General features: G+C 62.4%; 1 protein-coding gene and 1 long non-coding RNA gene across 3 annotated transcripts; one reads left to right on the top strand and one right to left on the bottom strand.

The window, feature by feature from the left end:
* Positions 1–674: 674 nt before the first annotated feature.
* HPN (hepsin) lies at positions 675–16,620 on the bottom strand. 2 transcript variants are annotated; one of them, XM_089320101.1, is made up of 13 exons: positions 16,460–16,620; positions 15,806–16,365; positions 11,093–11,194; positions 10,970–11,011; positions 4,943–5,072; positions 4,743–4,865; positions 4,610–4,650; positions 4,352–4,517; positions 4,059–4,249; positions 1,721–1,816; positions 1,434–1,576; positions 1,145–1,309; positions 675–991 (listed from the first exon to the last, which is right to left on the bottom strand). In XM_089320101.1, exons 2-13 carry the CDS (start codon positions 16,278–16,280, stop codon positions 953–955), a joined length of 1,713 nt encoding a protein of 570 aa, XP_089176227.1. In that variant the 5' UTR covers positions 16,281–16,365; positions 16,460–16,620; the 3' UTR covers positions 675–952. The 2 variants fall into 2 exon arrangements, with proteins under 2 accessions (XP_089176227.1, XP_017193684.1); XM_017338195.4 differs by having other exon boundaries at positions 15,806–15,875.
* LOC138846478 (uncharacterized) lies at positions 6,353–7,994 on the top strand. Its single transcript, XR_011383994.2, has 2 exons — positions 6,353–6,816; positions 7,752–7,994. It is a non-coding gene; the product is annotated as an uncharacterized LOC138846478 (long non-coding RNA).
* Positions 16,621–17,357: the final 737 nt, after the last annotated feature.

Genomic DNA, 17,357 nt, shown 5'->3' with positions numbered 1-17,357 from the left:
GACCAGCCGAAGTGGATTGACAGAGGCAGGGGTACCACCTCTCTTTCTGGAAGCTCAGGACTGTGGCAGGGACACCACCACCAGGGGCCACACCAGTGCACCTGCCCCATCTTGGACCATGAGCCTCCAGAGCTGGGCGTCCAGACCAACCTTTCTCCTTGGGCATTATATCACAGGGATGGAAACTGGCCCACGCTGGAGGCCGTGGGCTGCGCTCCTAGGCCCCGCCCCCGGCCTCCGTCCCGCAGGGCCCTGCTGTCTGCGCTCACCCAAGGTGGCTGGCTTTTCTTTGCCCACTGGGCATCTGTGCTCACTTTTTCTGGAAGCAGCGCCCCGTTTCCTTTGGGGGAACCCTTCTCTACCTGTGCATCGGGTGCACAGTCATTTGATGAGAGATGACCCAAATCTGTCCATCAAGAGCTTGGGTCATTCCAGGCCCCGAGGCTATTGGGAAAGAGGCGTTGGTTTCCCCTGTGCTGGCTGAGCCAGTCTGTGGCATAGAAGCCTGGAGTCTGTGGGGACCTGGGCGCAGCTCTGCTTTCCAAAATGCACCCGAGAGAGAGAAGAGCGGACTCGGGAGAGCAGCTGGATCCAGCAGTTCCTGAAGCCAGTGTGCTCCAGGAAAAGTGAAAACTGTCTTCATCGCTGCTGATATTTGCAAACTCAGCGCCACGTTAATCAAAACCATCTTTATTATTTAAAGAGCATCCTGTCACCAGGGGGTACCTGGACAGGTGTCCCCAGTCGGCAGAACAATATTTACACGGGGGTCAGAAGGCTGAGGCCGGGGGGTCCCGGGGCTGAGTGGGCCCGCCACTGTGGAAGAGGACCCTGAAGGGGGCGGGGATCCTGGGGCTGCGGCCTGGGCCCAGCCGGGGCCCCCCCACAGCAGGCAGGGACACCTCCATCAACTCGGGCCCCGGACGCGTGCGCAGCGAGGAGATGCCGCAGGTCAGAGCTGGGTCACCATGCCGCTGGCTTCGGAGTGAGTCTGGGGAAAGACGACTGGGGGCTTCCAAGGGCTGGCAGGCCCCTCCCCCACCCCCCACAAAGTCCCACAGCCCAGAGGCCCTTGGAAATCCATGTGTCCCCATGACAGCCCTGACCGCCCCCAGGCTCTGGCTCCCGTGCAGGCCCTGCTCACCCTCATGGCCTGGAAGATCCACTCCCGGAAGTCACTGACTTTGGTGTAGACGCCAGGCTTCTGGGCCAGGGCACAGCCGGTGCCCCAGCTCACGATGCCACACAGCCGCCAGCGTGGCGTCCGAGAGATGCTGTCCTCACACACGAAGGGGCCGCCGCTGTCACCCTGGCAAGGCACGAGGCGGCCTGGCTCGGGGCCGGGGCGGCCGGCAAGGGGGCGGCCCCCTCCCCGTCTCCGCACACCTGTGGGCTGGGCAGGGGCCAGGAGCTGCCCCCGCCCCGTGCCTCACCTGGCAGGCGTCAATGCCCCCCTCGGGGTAGCCAGCACAGAACATCTTGGGCTTGATCTGGTTCCCGTAGAAGTCGGGGCCATTGCACACCTCACTGCTGATGATGGGGACTCGGGCCTCCTGGAGCACCCCAGCCTGCTGGCCTGGGGGTGCGCGGGCAAGTTGGTGGAGCTGGGGAGCACGTGTGCCCTCCCTACCCGCCCCTCGCCCTCCCCACCCGCCCCTCGCCCCCAGCGCCCTGCAGTCCCTTCCAGGTGGCCCTCCCACACAGTACCCCCGTGCCTCACCGTAGTACTGCGTGTTGCCCCAGCCGGTCACCGTGCACATCTTGCCATCCACCAGGGCCTGACCCGCGGCGGGCAGGCACACGGGCTGGATGTACTCTGTGGGAGAGAGACCACGCGGCTCGGCCCCGGCCAGCTGCCCCCAGCTCCCCTCTGTGGCAGCCACTGTCCCAGGTGCCTTCCTGTGGGCTCGCCCATCAGTCCTGGGAGCAGGGCCGAGTCACCTATCGTGGACGCTGCCATGGGAAGTCCACGGCACAGCCAGAACCTGAACCCAGGGCCACCCTCACCTTAGAGGGTGCTCTCGTGAGAAGTGTGGAAAGACACCCCCATCTCGACACTTTGTGTCCACCCATTAGAAAGTAATATACATAGAGGCTGGCATTGTGGCTGCAGAGGGTTAAACCGGTTCAAGTCCCGACTGCTCCACTTCTGATCCAGCTCTCTGCTATGGCCTGGGAAAGCAGTGGAGGATGGTCCAAGTCCCTGGGCCCCTGCACCCACGTGGGAGACCCGGATGAAGCTCCTGGCTTCTGCCTGGCCCAGCCCCAGCCCCAGCCATTGCGACCATATGTGGACCAACGAATGGAAGATCTGTCTCTCTCAGTCTCTCTCCCTCTCTGCCACTCTACCTATGAAATAAATAAATCGTTTTTTTAGAAAAAGGAACTAACCCTGAAAATAAATTTGATGCACAGCACAGGCTGTTACTGAGTGTGAGGAGCGCACGGATTCCAGCACCCAGAGGCCTGGGCTCCCTGGCTGGGCGGCAGCCTGGGCCAGTATTTACCTTCTCTGCGCTGGGACCTTTCCCCAGTGAGGAAAACAGGGCGTCGGAGAGCCCGCCACGGGCTGCGTGAGGGGTTCACACTGGGAAGCGGACGCTCCCGGCATGCGGGCCCCTGGCCCTGGGGAGCATGGCGGGGGTGGGGGGAGTGGCACCATCACCATGACATCACTGCTTGTGGGCGGGGCTTCCACAAGCTCACAGACAAAGTGGGATTCGAAGAGAAGTTTATCGTGTTGTAAAGCAACTCGGAAATCCAGGCACCGTGTGGCCCTGGCACACATTTCCACGGGCTTTGGAAGACCCCTTCATTATACATATATGTTTATATACATATTTTATATATATATATACACACATATATATTTCCTGCTGCAGACTCCCTTTTTAATTCCATTCTTCCGTGAAGTTTTGGAGGTAGCTTGTATTGTTTAGCTTCCTCATCACCACTATTACTGCTTCACTGGAACCATCATAACCATTGCTTTTTTGTGTTTTAAAGATGTGTCTATTTATTCAAAAGGCAGAGTGACAGAGAGAGAGGGAGAGAGAGAGACAGAGAGAGAGAGAGAGAATGTGCTTCCATCACTGGTTCACTCCCCAGATGGTTGCACCTGCCATGTCTGGGCCAGGCTGGAGCCAGAAGCCTGGAGCTCCATCCGAGTCTCCCAAGTGGGTGTCAGGGATGCGAGTACACGGGCCATCCTCCGCTGCTTTAGCACATGAGCAGGGGGCTGGGTCGGAAGAGGAGCAGCCGGGACCTGAACAGGCGTTCTGCTATGGGATGCCAGCATTGCAGACAGCAGCCCAACTCCTGCACCACAGCGCCGGCCCCATAAGCATCGCTTTTATCACAGTGATCAGACCCAGCCCTCCCCTGAATCCAGCAGGGGCGTGAGTGAGTAGGGGAGGGGTTGAGACACACTGGCACCCACGGGAGCCCTGCTCACTGGCACCCAGGAAGCCCTCGTGGGGACGGCAGGGCACCGTGCCTCACCTCTGCTCCATTCCCACAGGCTTTGTAAGTTTCATTCCCATAGCTATTTTTTTTTTTAGGGACAGGTGCATGGTGCCATTATTCCCACACCACCCAGCCCACCGCTGGAAGAATAGCTCGGGGCTTCTCGTGCGTTCACAGATGCGAACTCATTACCCCGAGAGAGACCTCGACTCCTTCACCTCTCACCTCCCCATCTCCTCCGTGCCACCCCCAGCCCCACCTCCTGTCCTGGCAACCGGCGATCTCCGTGCTGCCCCTGGGGATTCGCCTGCCATGGTGAGCAGTGGCCGGCACGTGGCTCGGCTGTGCCGTGGCAGGCAGCAGCCTCTCATCCCTCTGTGTAGCCAGACCTCACTGCCCGGCACAGAGCTGGCACATCCGTTGGCCAGCCGTGCCCGTTTGGCTCGTGTCCAGCTGGTGCTGTTACCACTCCCGAGCCGGTGCTGCCGTGTGGCCGTGTGGGCCTTTCTCGCTCCTGTGTCTCCCCTAGGGGCACAGCCCTTGGGCCCAGCCGTGTGCAGTCCCCAAGCTGAGGCTTAACCCCCAACACTGACCTGTGAGGGGCAGGGGGCTGGAGAGGTGGACCAGTGCGATGTCATTGCTGTTCTCCTCGCTGTTGGGGTCTCGGAAGGGAAGGTAGCCCCCGTGGTAGACCACGGCCTGCACCCCCAGCTGCAGGCCGTGGGGCGAGGCCTGGGCCACAGCTCCTGCAAACACTCGCCATCGGGACAGGACCCGGTTCCTCCTACAGGGGACAGAGGCAGGGCTGGCAGCCGGCCCAGGCGCAGCCTCCCTGGCCTCCGGGCGTCCCCACCTCACCCGCGCGGGCGCCATGGGGGGCACTCACTCCGGGAAGCAGTGGGCGGCTGTCAGCACCCAGTCCCCGGAGAGCAGGGACCCCCCACAGAGGTGCGCCCCGTCGTAGCGCAAGCTGACTTGCCAGGGCCACCTGCCCAGGCTGGTGTCCTGACCTCCCACGATGCGGTCCACGGGCAGCTTCCTGCGGCCACAGTCTAGGGGAGGTGGAGGGGTCAGAACCAGCCCGGGGGGAGGGGGGGGTTCCGTGGGGTAGAAGTCTCCGTGGGGGCAGGTCTCAGGGTCTCACCTTGGCAGACGGTGGTCAAGAACCTGCCCCGGGGACAGTCACTGAGAGAGACACGGGGACGCGAGAAGCCAGTCAGCATGGAGGGGCTGCACGGGGCTGGGGTCCCCGGGCCACCCGCCACCGCCCTGCTCACCACACAGAAAGGACGTCCAGCAGCCTCCAGGCGTGCGGCAGCCGCCCCTCGTCCACGCAGAAGAAACCCGACGTGCCGTTGGCGCCCGCCGTCCGCACGTCCAGCTCCGAGTGGGCCAGCGCCCTGGGCAGGGCAGAGGTCAGGCCTGCTCCCCGCCCAGCTCCCACCCCGACCTGAGGTGCCCACCCCCGTCCCGGTACCTGAGGAAGCCCATCTCCTCACAGCTGAGCCCGGCCACCCTAGCGTTGGAGCGCGAGGAACAGAGCAGGCGCCACGTCCCTTCCGTCTTGTCCAGCACGGCGAGCCGGCCGTCCACTGGGCTGACCTGCACTGCAGGGGGCAGGCGGGGGGCGCCTGGGTCCTCGGGGCCGGCCCCGGCCCCTCCCGGCCCGTGCTGCAGCCTGTGCCTTCGGTCCTGAATCCTGCCGGCGCCTCCCCAACACCCCCCACACGAGCCTAGCTTGGGCTGGCCCCACGGGGGCCAGGGGACATCTCCTTCCCAAGCTGGAATCCCGGGCACGAGCTAGACGTCTGGCACTCAGCTTGGACATTTGGGAGAGGGACATTATTTCAGCCTCTTTGCCCCAATGGGGCGCGCGGAGCCGGGGAGGGGGGTCAGGAAATATGCAAACATGGAGGAGAGCTGGGAGATTTCGGGTAACATTTTTAAAGCCCCATGACACAGCCAGGCTTGAAGAACCCCAGAATCCTTAGTTGCAACAGCTTCCCCTTGTGTGTTGCAGCCTGGAGACCTTTGACTAATACGTCCGATTACCAAAATGTTGTTTTTTTGTTTTTTTGTTTTTTTTTTTTTGACAGGCAGAGTGGACAGTGAGAGAGAGAGAGACAGAGAGAAAGGTCTTCCTTTGCCGTTGGTTCACCCTCCAATGGCCGCCACGGCTGGCGCGCTGCGGCCGGCACACCGTGCTGATCCGATGGCAGGAGCCAGGTACTTATCCTGGTCTCCCATGGGGTGCAGGGCCCAAGGACCTGGGCCATCCTCCACTGCACTCCCTGGCCACAGCAGAGAGCTGGCCTGGAAGAGGGGCAACCGGGACAGAATCTGGCGCCCCGACCTGGACTAGAACCTGGTGTGCCGGCACCGCAAGGTGGAGGATTAGTCTAGTGAGCCGCAGCACTGGCCGCCAAAATGTTTAAACATAGATTCTAGAGTCGAGGAGGAAGGAGGGGTGGGGGGGAGGGAGGGAGACGGGTGGGGAAGGAAGGAAGGAGGGGTGGGAGGGAGGGAGGGAAAAGCTATCACTTGTGCGGGACTTGTCAGAGCCTTGAATTTGCTAAAGTGCCGAATTCTGCAAGGCAAAGACACACAGCGCTCATTCATTCACTCAACAAACACTCACTGGACACATTGCTTGTCCCCCAGTGTGGGGGGACACAAAGGCGACCAAGACAGCCCCAGGCTCTGCTCAAACCAAAGACTGGGGGGTGGGGAGACAGACAGCAATGAAAAAGTCACTCCCCCGGCAGGGCTCTCTAGGGGCGTCCTGTCACGCGGTCAGCGCGCGCCCAGGCTGGGCCTGTCCTCAGGTGTCGTTGTCTATTTTCGGCAAGGAACAAAGCAGCGCAAGCCCTCTGCCCTTGTGAGCTCCGAGCCCAGCGGGTGAGACGGATAATGAGCAGCCGTGAGCAGGATGAGCTGGGAGGATACAGCAGGTGTCACACAACAGGAAGGGGCGGGCGGTGTGTGGGGGCGGGGCGGTGAGGTCACCCTCGCTGGAAAGCAGCAGCAGACGCCCTGTGTCGGGGAGGTGAGAGTGAGCCCCACAGACAGGAGGGGCCACAGCAAAGTAGGCCAAGCAGGTGCAAGGGGCGAGGTCCCCAGGCTGAGGCGGAGGTGCTGCAGGCACAGCCGGGAGGCAGAGCCCAGAAGGGATCCCCCCTCCCCATTTAGGGCTGGGCTTTGAGCTGGGCAGAGGTGCAGCCGGGGCAGGGCTGAGCCCGGAGGGCCCTGAGCTGACTCCTGGGGGAGGAGGCTGCTGGGATGTCCAGGAGGGGGCAGGGCAGGGAGAAAGCTGGACAGGCCGGTGGATGCGAAGGAACACAGAGGTCCAAGGTAAGCTGAGGGTGTCGGCCTGAGCCAACAGGTACGGGGCTGAGCCTGGCACAGAGAGGGAAGCGGGGAACGGGGAGGGGGCAGGACCCCTCCCCCTCCCCCGTCAGCTGTGATCTCCTGGGCCTTTGCTCTCAAGCCTCCTGCCTGGCCTGTGTTTGAGAGCGCATCCCAGAGAACTCCTGCACCCCTCGTAGGGAACCTGGAGGGGCCAGGGGGCGCCCCCAAGCTGAGCAGTCTTGGGCAAGAAGAGGCGGGACTTCCAAGGAGCATTCTGCCCTGCTGCGGACCTACTGTGTGCATGGACTCTTCCTGCCCTGCCACGTTGCCAGGGACCATAAAGATCCCCACTTTGCAGATGGGGGCGGGGGTGACTTGCCCGGTAGCAGCAATCGGGTGAGCAGCAGAGGCGGGATTCAGAATCAGGCCTGTGGGGCTGGGCACCCCGACGCCCAGAGGCTGGAAGGTGACTTCACCTCCTGCAGGTGCGGCAGCCGCGGCACGGGCCCTGTTTGCTGGCGGGCGCTAGCTGACACATCCCGCTGATTCCTGGGGACCCACAGCCATCCTGGGAGGGAATGACCTTTTCTATGCCCATCCCAAGTCTCAGGGGGACACGCTTGCCCAGAGGCACACAGCTAACCACCAGCAAAACCCAGCGGCCTGCAGATTCCCTGCTCCGGCGGATTTCACACACACACTTGCCTGTCCCCACCCCAAATGCACGCATCCACAGCCAGCACCTGAAAAGCTACCTGGCTGGCTTGCCTTAATGATGGCTGCCTGCGTGGGTGCGGGTGGTGCCGAGACCAGAGTAAGGTTTGAAATGGCAGCTTGGGGGGCGGGCACTGTGGCGTAGTGGGTAAAGCCACTGCCTGTAGTGCGGGCATCCTATATGGGCACTGGTTCGAGTCCCGGCTGCTCTACTTCCGATCCAGCTCTCTGCTATGGCCTGGGAAAGCAGCAGAAGATGTCCCATGTCCTTGGGCCCCTGCACCCATGTGGGAGACCCGGAAGAAGCTCCTGGCTTCAGATCAGCGCAGTTCTGGCCATTGCAGCCAACTGGGGAGTGACGCAGCAGATGGAAGACCTTTCTCTCTCTCTCTCCCCCTCTCTCTGCCTCTCCTTCTTTCTCTGTGTAACTCTGACTTTCAAATAAATAAATAATCTTTAAAAGGAAATGGCGGGCCGGCGCCGCGGCTCACTAGGCTAATCCTCCACCTTGCGGCGCTGGCACACCGGGTTCTAGTCCAGGTCGGGGCGCCGGATTCTGTCCCGGTTGCCCCTCTTCCAGGCCAGCTCTCTGCTGTGGCCCAGGAAGGCAGTGGAGGATGGCCCAAGTGCTTGGGCCCTGCACCCCATGGGAGACCAGGAGAAGTACCTGGCTCCTGCCATCGGATCAGTGCGGTGCGCCGGCCGCAGCGGCCATTAGAGGGTGAACCAACGGCAAAGGAAGACCTTTCTCTCTATCTCTCTCTCTCACTGTCCACTCTGCCTGTCCAAAAAAAAAAAAAAAAAAAAAAAAAAAAAGGAAATGGCAGCTTGGGGAGGGGGCTTGGGGGTGCAGGGTGGGGTCTTATTTTAAATCAAATTCACCCTGCTCGGGAAATGTGGCTTCCAGAGAGTGTGGGGTTTTAGGAAAAAGCCATCACTGTGGACGTGTTGGGAGGGGTGGGAACATTCTGCCTCCTCCTAGTGTGTTTTAAGCCACACTCCCTGCCGCCGTGTCTCACTCTGGAATTCTGTGTTCTTGTTGATATTATTTTAAGGAAAGCAGAAAGCCTGTTCTGGGTCACCCGGCGGGCTTACCCGATTGTCTGATATATTTAGATGAGGTGTGAGAGTTCCAGAAAAATGCGTGGGGGACACAGTTCCGGGGGTTGCTTGTTTGTGTTTTGTGTCTGAAATGCTCAAGTTCAAGTGAAGGGCGAGGGCTCTGGAGCTGGCTTGGTCCCGCCCCCCCCCCCCCCCCCCCCCGCCGGCTGGTTCACGCCCGTGACCTGTCCTTGTGCTTAACCATTAGGCAGAGTTTTCCTGAGCACCTGCTACGTGCCGGGCACAGAACATCCCCGCTCTCCTGGGATCCGCCAGGAGTCAAAGATGAGCCTTGAATGTGAGGAGGGGGTGGCCAGGGGCGACGGGCAGAGCCTGGGGGTCCAGGAAGCCCTTGCTCAGGAAGTGACAGCAGGAAGGGTGACAAGCAAAAGCCTGCGCGTCCCGGGCCGGCTGGGAGCCAAGCACTGCATGGACAATGACCTCCGCTCACTCTCGCTGGAGTCTTCTCACAGAGGAGGAAGCTGGGACTTGCAGCCGGGCTCAGGGCTGTGCGGGGCCCCATGGCTCAGGCGCCAGTGTGCAGAACCAAGAGCTGCCTCCAGGCGGGAGCTGGGGGAAGCAGGGAGCCAGGCTCAGGTGCAAGGGGGCCAGCAGGAGTGGGCCAGGGGTCGGCAGGGGAAGCAGAGCAAGGTGGGGGTGGCTGTGGCCTGCACCCCAGGCGCCCTGGGTTCATGACCTGGTATGGGGAGCCATGGAGGAGTGAGCCACGAGGAGCGAGCCACGAGGGGTGAGCCACGAGGGGTGAGCCACCAGGGGTGAGCCACAGAGGAGCAAGCCATGAGGGGTGAGCCAAGAGGGATGAGCCACAGAGGAGCGCTCCTCTCTGCTCTGCCACGCACGCCACATGAGGTCTTGCATGAGTCATTCCGCCTCTCTCCCCACCTCAGTATCCCCGTCTGGGAGCTGTGGTGAAGGAAACAGCCCCCCAACCTCAAGTGCCTCCTGGGTAAAGGCTGTAGCCAGGGCCTGGCCCACAAGGAAACTTCAAAATGTTTGTAGAAATAGGGACTAAAAAAGATAAGTTTTATTTGGTTGCAAAAAAAAGAAAGAATTTGAAACCTGTGCATAGTTTTTTGTAACACACATTTGCCATGACTCTCTGAAGACCCTTCACATGCACGGTTTTCAACAGTTTTTGCACTAAAATACACTTATCTTTAGGGCCGATGTCACGGCACAGCGGGTTAGGTCACCCACATGGGAGCCCAGGAAGAAGCTCCTGGCTCCTGGCTTTGGCCTGGCCCAGCTCCGGTCATTGCAGCCATCTGGGGAAGCAATCTAGTGATCTAGGAAGACCTTTCTCTCTCTCGAGTAGTAGTAGACACAACCACCACCCAGACGGCCTAGGGTCAAATCCTGGCCCTGCCACCTCTGAGCTCGGGGCCTGTGCCTCAGTTTCCCCATATGAAAACGGGCTGTGGTGAGGACAGAAGGCAGTGCTGGCCCAGTGTGGGCTGAGGGTGGACGCTGATGTGCACTCTTGTTCTGCATTGCACCTCTCTTGGTGGGAACGCAGTCTCTTAAGGAGGGGGATGATGGTGTGGGAGAGACAGTCCATCACCCGACTTCTCTCTTCCCACTGGCCAGGGCCACACAGCAGCCGTGTGGAGCTGGCCTTGGGGACCAGTCATTCATCCACCCCATAATTTATCTGTTCATGTGGCCGTTCATTCCCACGTGCCTGCAGGCACATTGTCACAGGCCAGCCCAAGAGCCACCCAGGGCCCTGTGGCCAAGCAGCTGCGTGTCCCACCTGGTCCTGGTTTCCCACGTCTGCAGAATGGAGCTAGCAGCACCTCCTAGGAGAGCTAGAAGCATCCACCGAATTCCCACTGTGCCTCTTGACCCTGTCTGGCCCCATCTACCGTAGGCTACGCATTTTTGCCTCACAAGGAGGCCCCTAGGGGCTTGGTAGTCCAGGGCCCACCGCTGCCTTACACCGAGCCTCCGTTTTCCCATCTGTAAAATGGGAGAGAAACAGCCCCAGCTCGCAGGGTGCACGTGTAGGACTAGCTAGAAACGAAACAAACACACTCCCACCACTTTTTTTCCTTACTTGGACACACCCTACTGCTTCCTACACCGATTTCATACTTTCAGAAATGTGGTTTTCAACTCCCTCATTCCATGGTATTTGGAGTGTGGGAAACACGAGGTCAGACATGCTAAGAGCTTCCGGTCCTGCCTGGCACGCGGCAGGCACCACACACTAACGCGAGGCCACCCCAACACATATGCGCGTCTGTGCCCGGCCCCTCCGGAGGCGCCGTCCGGAGCTCCCTCCAGGGCCTCCCCGCAGGTCCCAGCCCACTTTACTCACCTGGGTACAGTGGCTCCTGGTTACTCCTGAGCAGCATGGTCACTGCGGAGAAGGCAGGGGTGAGGCAGGCAGGCCGGGGGGCCGCAGGGCCAGGGGAGGGGAGATCGCAGGGCCCCGGCTCACCGATGGCCCACGAGGCCGCCCCGATGCCTGTCAGGAGCAGCAGGGTCCCCACAGTGAGCGCTGCCACCCTGGGTCCGGTACAGCATGGCACGGTCTGGCCACCTGGAAGGGACAGCATGCTGGGGCCACCGCCAGGCCTGTCCTCATCGCGCAAGGCCTGGGCACCCGGCCAGCGGCGCCCTGCACCCCTCCCCCCACCCCGAGCTAACGTCCCATGTCCCAGCCAGCCGTGCCCAGGGCCCTGTTTCCCAGGGCTGAGCAGTTGGCAGGACCGGCCCTGCCCTGCCACGGGGCCAGCCAGGTGTCCAGCTCCCCAGGGGGGCCGCCTCCCTGTGTGGGATCTCTCCTCCCCCATGACGGGGCGCTTTTGTATTCCCTCACCGCCATTCACTCCTGCAGCCTCCTGGGGTTTGGGGCCCCTGACCTTTGCCCTCCTGGCGGCCCTCCGCCTCATTGTTCTCTGCTGTTCCAGGCCTTTTCCCCTCTGGGGTACCCCCCAGCTCCGGGCCCACCAACCAGACATCACTCACAGAATCTAGCACCAAGAGTAAATTTTCTCCCAGGAGGCTAAGAACACATTTAGAGGGGCTGGTGGTGTGGCATAGAGGCTTAAGCTGCGGACTCTAAGACATGCATCCCACGTGAGCACTGGTTCAAGGCCCGGCTGCTCCACTTCCGATCCAGCTCCCTGCTAATGTGCCTGGGAAAGCAGCAGAAGGTGACCCAAGTACCTGGGCCCCTGCCACCCATGTGGGAGACCCAGATGGTGCTCCAGGCTCCTGGCCCAGCCCCGGCCATTGCAGCCATTTGGGGAGTGAACCAGTGGATGGAAGATCTCTCTCTCTCTCTCTGCCTTTCAAATAAATAGATAAAATATTTTTTTAAAAAATTCTGGGCCTTATCCCTTCCTAGCTGGAGCTTGGGCAGGTGGCATCATCTCTCTGGGCCTCAGCTTTCTCATCTAGTAAATGGGCCACTTCAAAAAATAATACTTTAAAGTCCTTTTCAATAATAGTAATAACAACCAACTGCCGATCGACGCTCGCTCTAAGCCAAACACTGCTCTAAATGCACGAGCTGTCAGACACTCGTCACAGCTTCCCTTCTCAGAGCTCAGAGAAGCAGAGTCAGGTCCCCCCACCCCTATCCCCTGTGACTCAGCGCACGCAGGGCAGGGCTGGGTCCTGGATGCCATACAGAGCTGGTGCCGGGCGGGGAGCCAGAGCCACACCGCCCCTGCCTGTGCTGTGGCCCTAGGCATGTGGCCCATCTCCCCCAGGCAGATAAAAGGGCAGCACTCCCGCAGCTCACGCGCTCATGCCCCCTAGGTGGGCAGTGGGGGGACGCCAACCACAGACCCCCAAATGTCCAGATTTTGCCAAGGACTATGGAGCAAACGTGGCAGGCCGGGGGCAGCAGATGCAACGTGGAAATGGGATCAGGAGGGCTCCCCAGGAAGAGACGTTTGAATCGAGGCCCAGGCGCAAGGCAACCACGCAGAGCTGTGTGGCAGGACGAGGCCAGCTCTGGTGGAGGCTCCGGGGAGCCAGGGTGACCGGAGCTCCAGGGAGGGTGGTGGTCACCAGGGCTGGGGGCCACACGATAGCACCAACCTCATCACCAAGGCATCACCAGGGGCCCAAAGAGAAAAGACCACTAAAAGCCTGCAGCCGGGTCAGCCCTTGGCTGGCACAGGCACAGCACGCCCACGGCTGTGGGAGCTCCCGGCTTTCCCGCCCGGGGCCGTGGTACACAGCTGGTGGGCACCGTGCCAGGCCAGCACCGGGAACAGAGCGGGTAGCAGGCCAGCAAGGGCAACTGTCTGGAGGTGTTAAGAGTTCAAGGGCTCAGCAGCTCCCTCTGTCCCAGCAGCCCTGCCCCCAGCCCTGCCCTGCCGACCCCTCCTGGCTCCCTGCAGCCTCAGGCCGTTCCTGGCAGCCTGGAGGCCCTGGTGGTCCCCATGGGAGAAGAACCTCCTCTACATTCCCTTGCTTTGGGGACCTTAGGCACCTGTGGGGGACAGGCAGTGTCTCCCTCTGGGTCCCTCCTCCCCGTGTGGGACACTTCTTCCCTGTGCATCTTCACTGGAGACATCCTCTCATGTGAGAGACGTGCACCTTCAACTCCATGGTGCCGTGGGAGCCCCAGGGCCTTTGCACAAGCCAGGCCTCCCTGCCTCTGACTCCCTGAGATAATGCTGTGGCTTCCCCAGGACCCCAACCTGCCCCCAGATGTCCCCCGTCTCAAAGGCCTCCACAGCGGCCACCCGTGGCTCCTGTCTCTGCCCACAGCTCCGTGGACTACCCCCTCGCTCAGACTCCGACTCTGGCAATGAGGCGCTCAGCTCCTGGGCCCACTGGGTCACCGCACACGCCTGAGCTCCCTCCGTGCCCCACTACTGACCCTCCCTGCCCACCCTGTCGGGGTCTCCAGCTCACAGAGCAGACGTGGCCGGTTCCCCTCACTCCTTCCTGCAGCCTCAGTTTCCCCACCCTACTCCCAGCCCTGGCCTCTCTCCTGAGGCCCAGATCGGGGTTCTGCAGCTTCCTGCGTGCCGTCTCCAGGAATCCTCTTGTCCCCTCACACCCAGCAGGTGCCGCACCGGCCTCAGTGTCTCCCCAGATCTGTTCCTCCACTTAGGCCCTGCCCCCGACACTTTCATCCCCAGGACGGCCCCTCCCCTCGGGACAGGTTCCCTTCAGCCTGGGGGACCTCCTGAGCTTCTCTCCCACCCAGTTCTGCCTCTGCCCAGCCCCCACCCAACCACTGGACTCAGTTTCCCTTTCTGGCTCCTGCTGCAAATGGAAGCCCAGGAACCCCCCCCCCCCCCAACACTCAATCCTACTGGTCCCTTCCTCCCTGGAGATACCCCACGACACCCCAGTCTCCCCCAAGGGCAAACACAGCTTTTAGAGAGGTGGGCATTGGATGCATTTCTCCACACTCCCAGACACTTCTCCGGGCTCCCTAAAAAGCTTCCCTCGAGTTAGGGAGGAGAAACCCAGGATGGCCACCAGCGCCACCTTGTGGAGAGACCCAGCACTGCCTCCAACACAGTCCCACGGGAGCCTGGTCCGCCCTGCGACTTCCTCTCCCTCCCTTCCCAGTGCCGCCCGCCATGCCCTGCCCTGTGTCGGTCCCCAGCGTTTAGCCACACTCTGCCCCCTGCCTGGCACACCCTACCTGCTCCCAGCTCCTCCTCTGGTTCAGTTCAGACACCAGCTGGCCCAGCTGCAGGCAGCACGCAGAGCCCCGCCTGCTAGCACTTGACCGACAACAGGAGTCAGGCAAACAGCAGCAGCACAGCCACCAGAACTGTAGCCCAGCTCAGGACCCCGTCCCGACCAGGGCGGTCTCCTTAAATGCTTGCAGCTGTCAGTGAGGGAGCTGCCCTTGGCAGCACCCCCAGCGTACAGATCAGAAAGGAGACCCCCAAGCTGCAGTTTGCAATCCCAGCTTATCCAGCCAACCTGCGGCTGGCTCCCACCCCTGCCCCAGCCTCTGTCCTGCTGGGCATGTTCTGCTGTTTTTCCCTAGCTTGTTCACCGTTAGGTCCTAGCCCTGCTGGAAACCATCCCGAGGGCGGGGGCCCAGCTGTCCACCTGCTCGGCCTGGGGAGCTGGCTTCACTCTGGACCGCGGCCGAATGATTTGGGGTCTGAGCAGCTAACCGTGCCGAGACACAAGCAGGCCGGAGATCAAGCTCATCATTTTGGCCAGCAAATCCCGGGGGTCCTGCCTGCTAATGTCAATCCTCAGGTGCCCTGTGGACAGGACACTTTTGCCATCTCCAATGTACAGAGGAACTGGGATCCAGAGAGGGCCAGCGCCTCACCCGGGGCCACACAGCTAGAAAGTGTCACCCAGCCTGGTTCCAGGAAGAAGACGGGGCGTCGACCCCGGCAGGGGGAGGGTGGGGAGGGGAGGCCCCAGTCAGGTCCCTGGGGCTTGCCCCCCGCCTGCAGAAGAGATTGCCACCGAGGCAGGCCGGCGGGAGCCTGTTCCAGGGGTGGCTTCTCTCTGTCACCCCAAGCGAGGGCTCTCTGCTGTCCCCTCTGCCTCTATCCAGGCCAAGTGCAAAGTCCTCCCTCTGCTCTTCTGCCCACACAGCCAGCAAGTGGGAGGAACGCTGGGGTCAGCAGGCGTCCTGGGTCCCAGGGACTCCAAAGCTGAGCGCCTCCCCGGCAACAGTGGCACTGGGCCCACGGGGGTGCCCTGTGCACCCTATGCGCCCAGCAACCCCATGGGGGAGGGGGTATTAGGATGAATGCCTGACCCCAGGGGCAATGGAAGCCCACAGATACCAGGACACTTGCTTAGGGTCACACAGCCCAAGGGCGGGAGAAGCAAGCGGAAGACACAGGCCTGGGGCGTGCGACTCCAGGATCTGGGTCCTGAGCCATGCTAGCTACAACCGGCCCCGCTCAGCCGCAAGTACAGGACAGGTCCAGGGTCAGCTGAGGAATTGCTGCAGTGAGGGGAAACTGAGGCATGGCTCTAGAGAGGTCAAGTGGGGTGGCAGGGAGGCGGGTGGCGGCAGGGCCACAGAGACAGTTCGGTTAATAGTTAATCAGGCGGAGGAGGCCTCAGAGGGGGTGGGGATGGCCTGGGAGGGGCGCCAGGGAGAGAGGGGCTTCAAGGGGGACAGAGAGAAGGGGAGAGGGAGGGGCGTCAGGCAGAGCCAAAGTTGGGGCCCAGGGCGAGGGGGACTCACCCTCCTTCTCCGCCATGTCACGGCCTCTTGTTAATGATTCCCCGGCTGACCTCCCCGGCCTGGGAGGGACCTGTGGGGAGATGAACAGGGGAGGCAGGGCCTGGGGGAGTCCAGCCCAGCGCAGCCCTGGGCCCCCAGTCCCAGGCGCCCATCCAGGGAGGCTGGAGGGACTGGGCCCTGGCCAGAGCACGCCGTGATCACGGACACTGATTGGGTTGGGTTCAAGGATGGTGTCAGTGTCTGCCCAACGGACAGGGGCGCGCCTGGATTTGCAGGGCTGGGCACCGGGGCCTGGGCCTGGGCCTGGGGGAGAAGGGGACTGGGGTGGCAAACTCAGGGTTTGAGAGGGGAGAGGGCTGAGGGTCTGAACCCCTGAGCCCTGGGGAGGAGGGACCTGGGGATTCCTTGGTGGGAGGGAGGAGGGGCCGGGGGCCTGCACGCCTGAGTCTGAGGGCGGAGGTGACTGGGGCCCCATCTCTGAGCCTGAAGGAGGGGTGGCCGGAACTGCCGGGTCCTTGGGGAGAAGTCAGAGAGTCCGCTTTTGGGGTCCCTGGAGGCACCTGTACTGGGAAGTGGGCATTAGGTTGGGTGGGGGGGGTGAGGGGACCCGCGTCCCAGGAACCGGAACTGTGAGTCTGGGGGCGCAGACCTTACCCCAGGGTCCGGTAGGAGGGGGCGGAGCCGCGAGATGGTGCTGGTTTAGGGTCCGTCCCCAGGCCTGGGCAGGAGCATGGTGGCCCGCGGGAGCGGGCGGCCCAGGAGGCAGCGGCTGGCGGCAGCGGCGTGGGGCCCTGCTAGGCCAGGCAGCCTCACCTGAGGAGGAGGGGGCTGGGCAGGAGGCGGGGGAAGGGGCGGGGAGGGGCTGGACCCTGGGATTGGCAGCGCCGGAGGCCACCTGGCTGGCGGGACCAGGCTCGCAGGGGCCGGACCAAGCAGGTCCAGCGGCCGCCTTGCCTCTGACCCCAGTGAGGTCCAGGTGTGCCTGCCTGCGGGGAGGTGACAGCAGGGACAGGCTTGGCCAGCCAGGGCTGAGGGCTGGGGGCTGGGGGCTGGGGCTGAGCCAACAGGCTGGGAACTGGAGGGAGTCAGGTGGAGGGTCCCAGAGGCGCCCACCCCCGTCCCGCCTCAGAGGGGTGGGGCATGCTGCCCCTGCCATCCCTGCCCCCAGCCCCCTGCCCCTACCCCAGCTCTAGCCCTGGCCTCAGACCCCTGCCCCGCTCCCCCCAACCCCCTCCTCCCAGCTGCCTTCCTACAAGTCACGGGGGCTGGTTTGCTTTGGCAGCCTCTCTGCCGCCTGCAGCCGTGACCTCTGGAGCCAGGAGAGTCCTCCACAGTGGGGGATGGGGGGCTTGGCCTGGAAAGGGCAAGCCCTGAGTGCCGCGGCTCAGGCCAAGTGGCCGGGAGTGTCCAGTGGCAGATACACACTGTGCCGCCAGCGGCCCGGAGTCATCCACGTCAGGCCCTGGGACCAGTAAACACCCAGCCCCGCCAGGGTCACCACGAGCCTCCCGCCTGTGGCCAGCCCAGACAGGGCTCCCGGGGAGGGTGGGAT

The sequence above is a fragment of the Oryctolagus cuniculus genome, chromosome 18, assembly GCF_051225735.1.
Source record: "Oryctolagus cuniculus isolate XC-2025 breed Fujian yellow rabbit chromosome 18, ASM5122573v1, whole genome shotgun sequence".
Lineage (NCBI taxonomy): Eukaryota > Metazoa > Chordata > Mammalia > Lagomorpha > Leporidae > Oryctolagus > Oryctolagus cuniculus.
The sequence above is the reverse complement of the archived record's forward strand: the minus strand, read 5'-3'. Positions and strand labels throughout refer to the sequence as shown.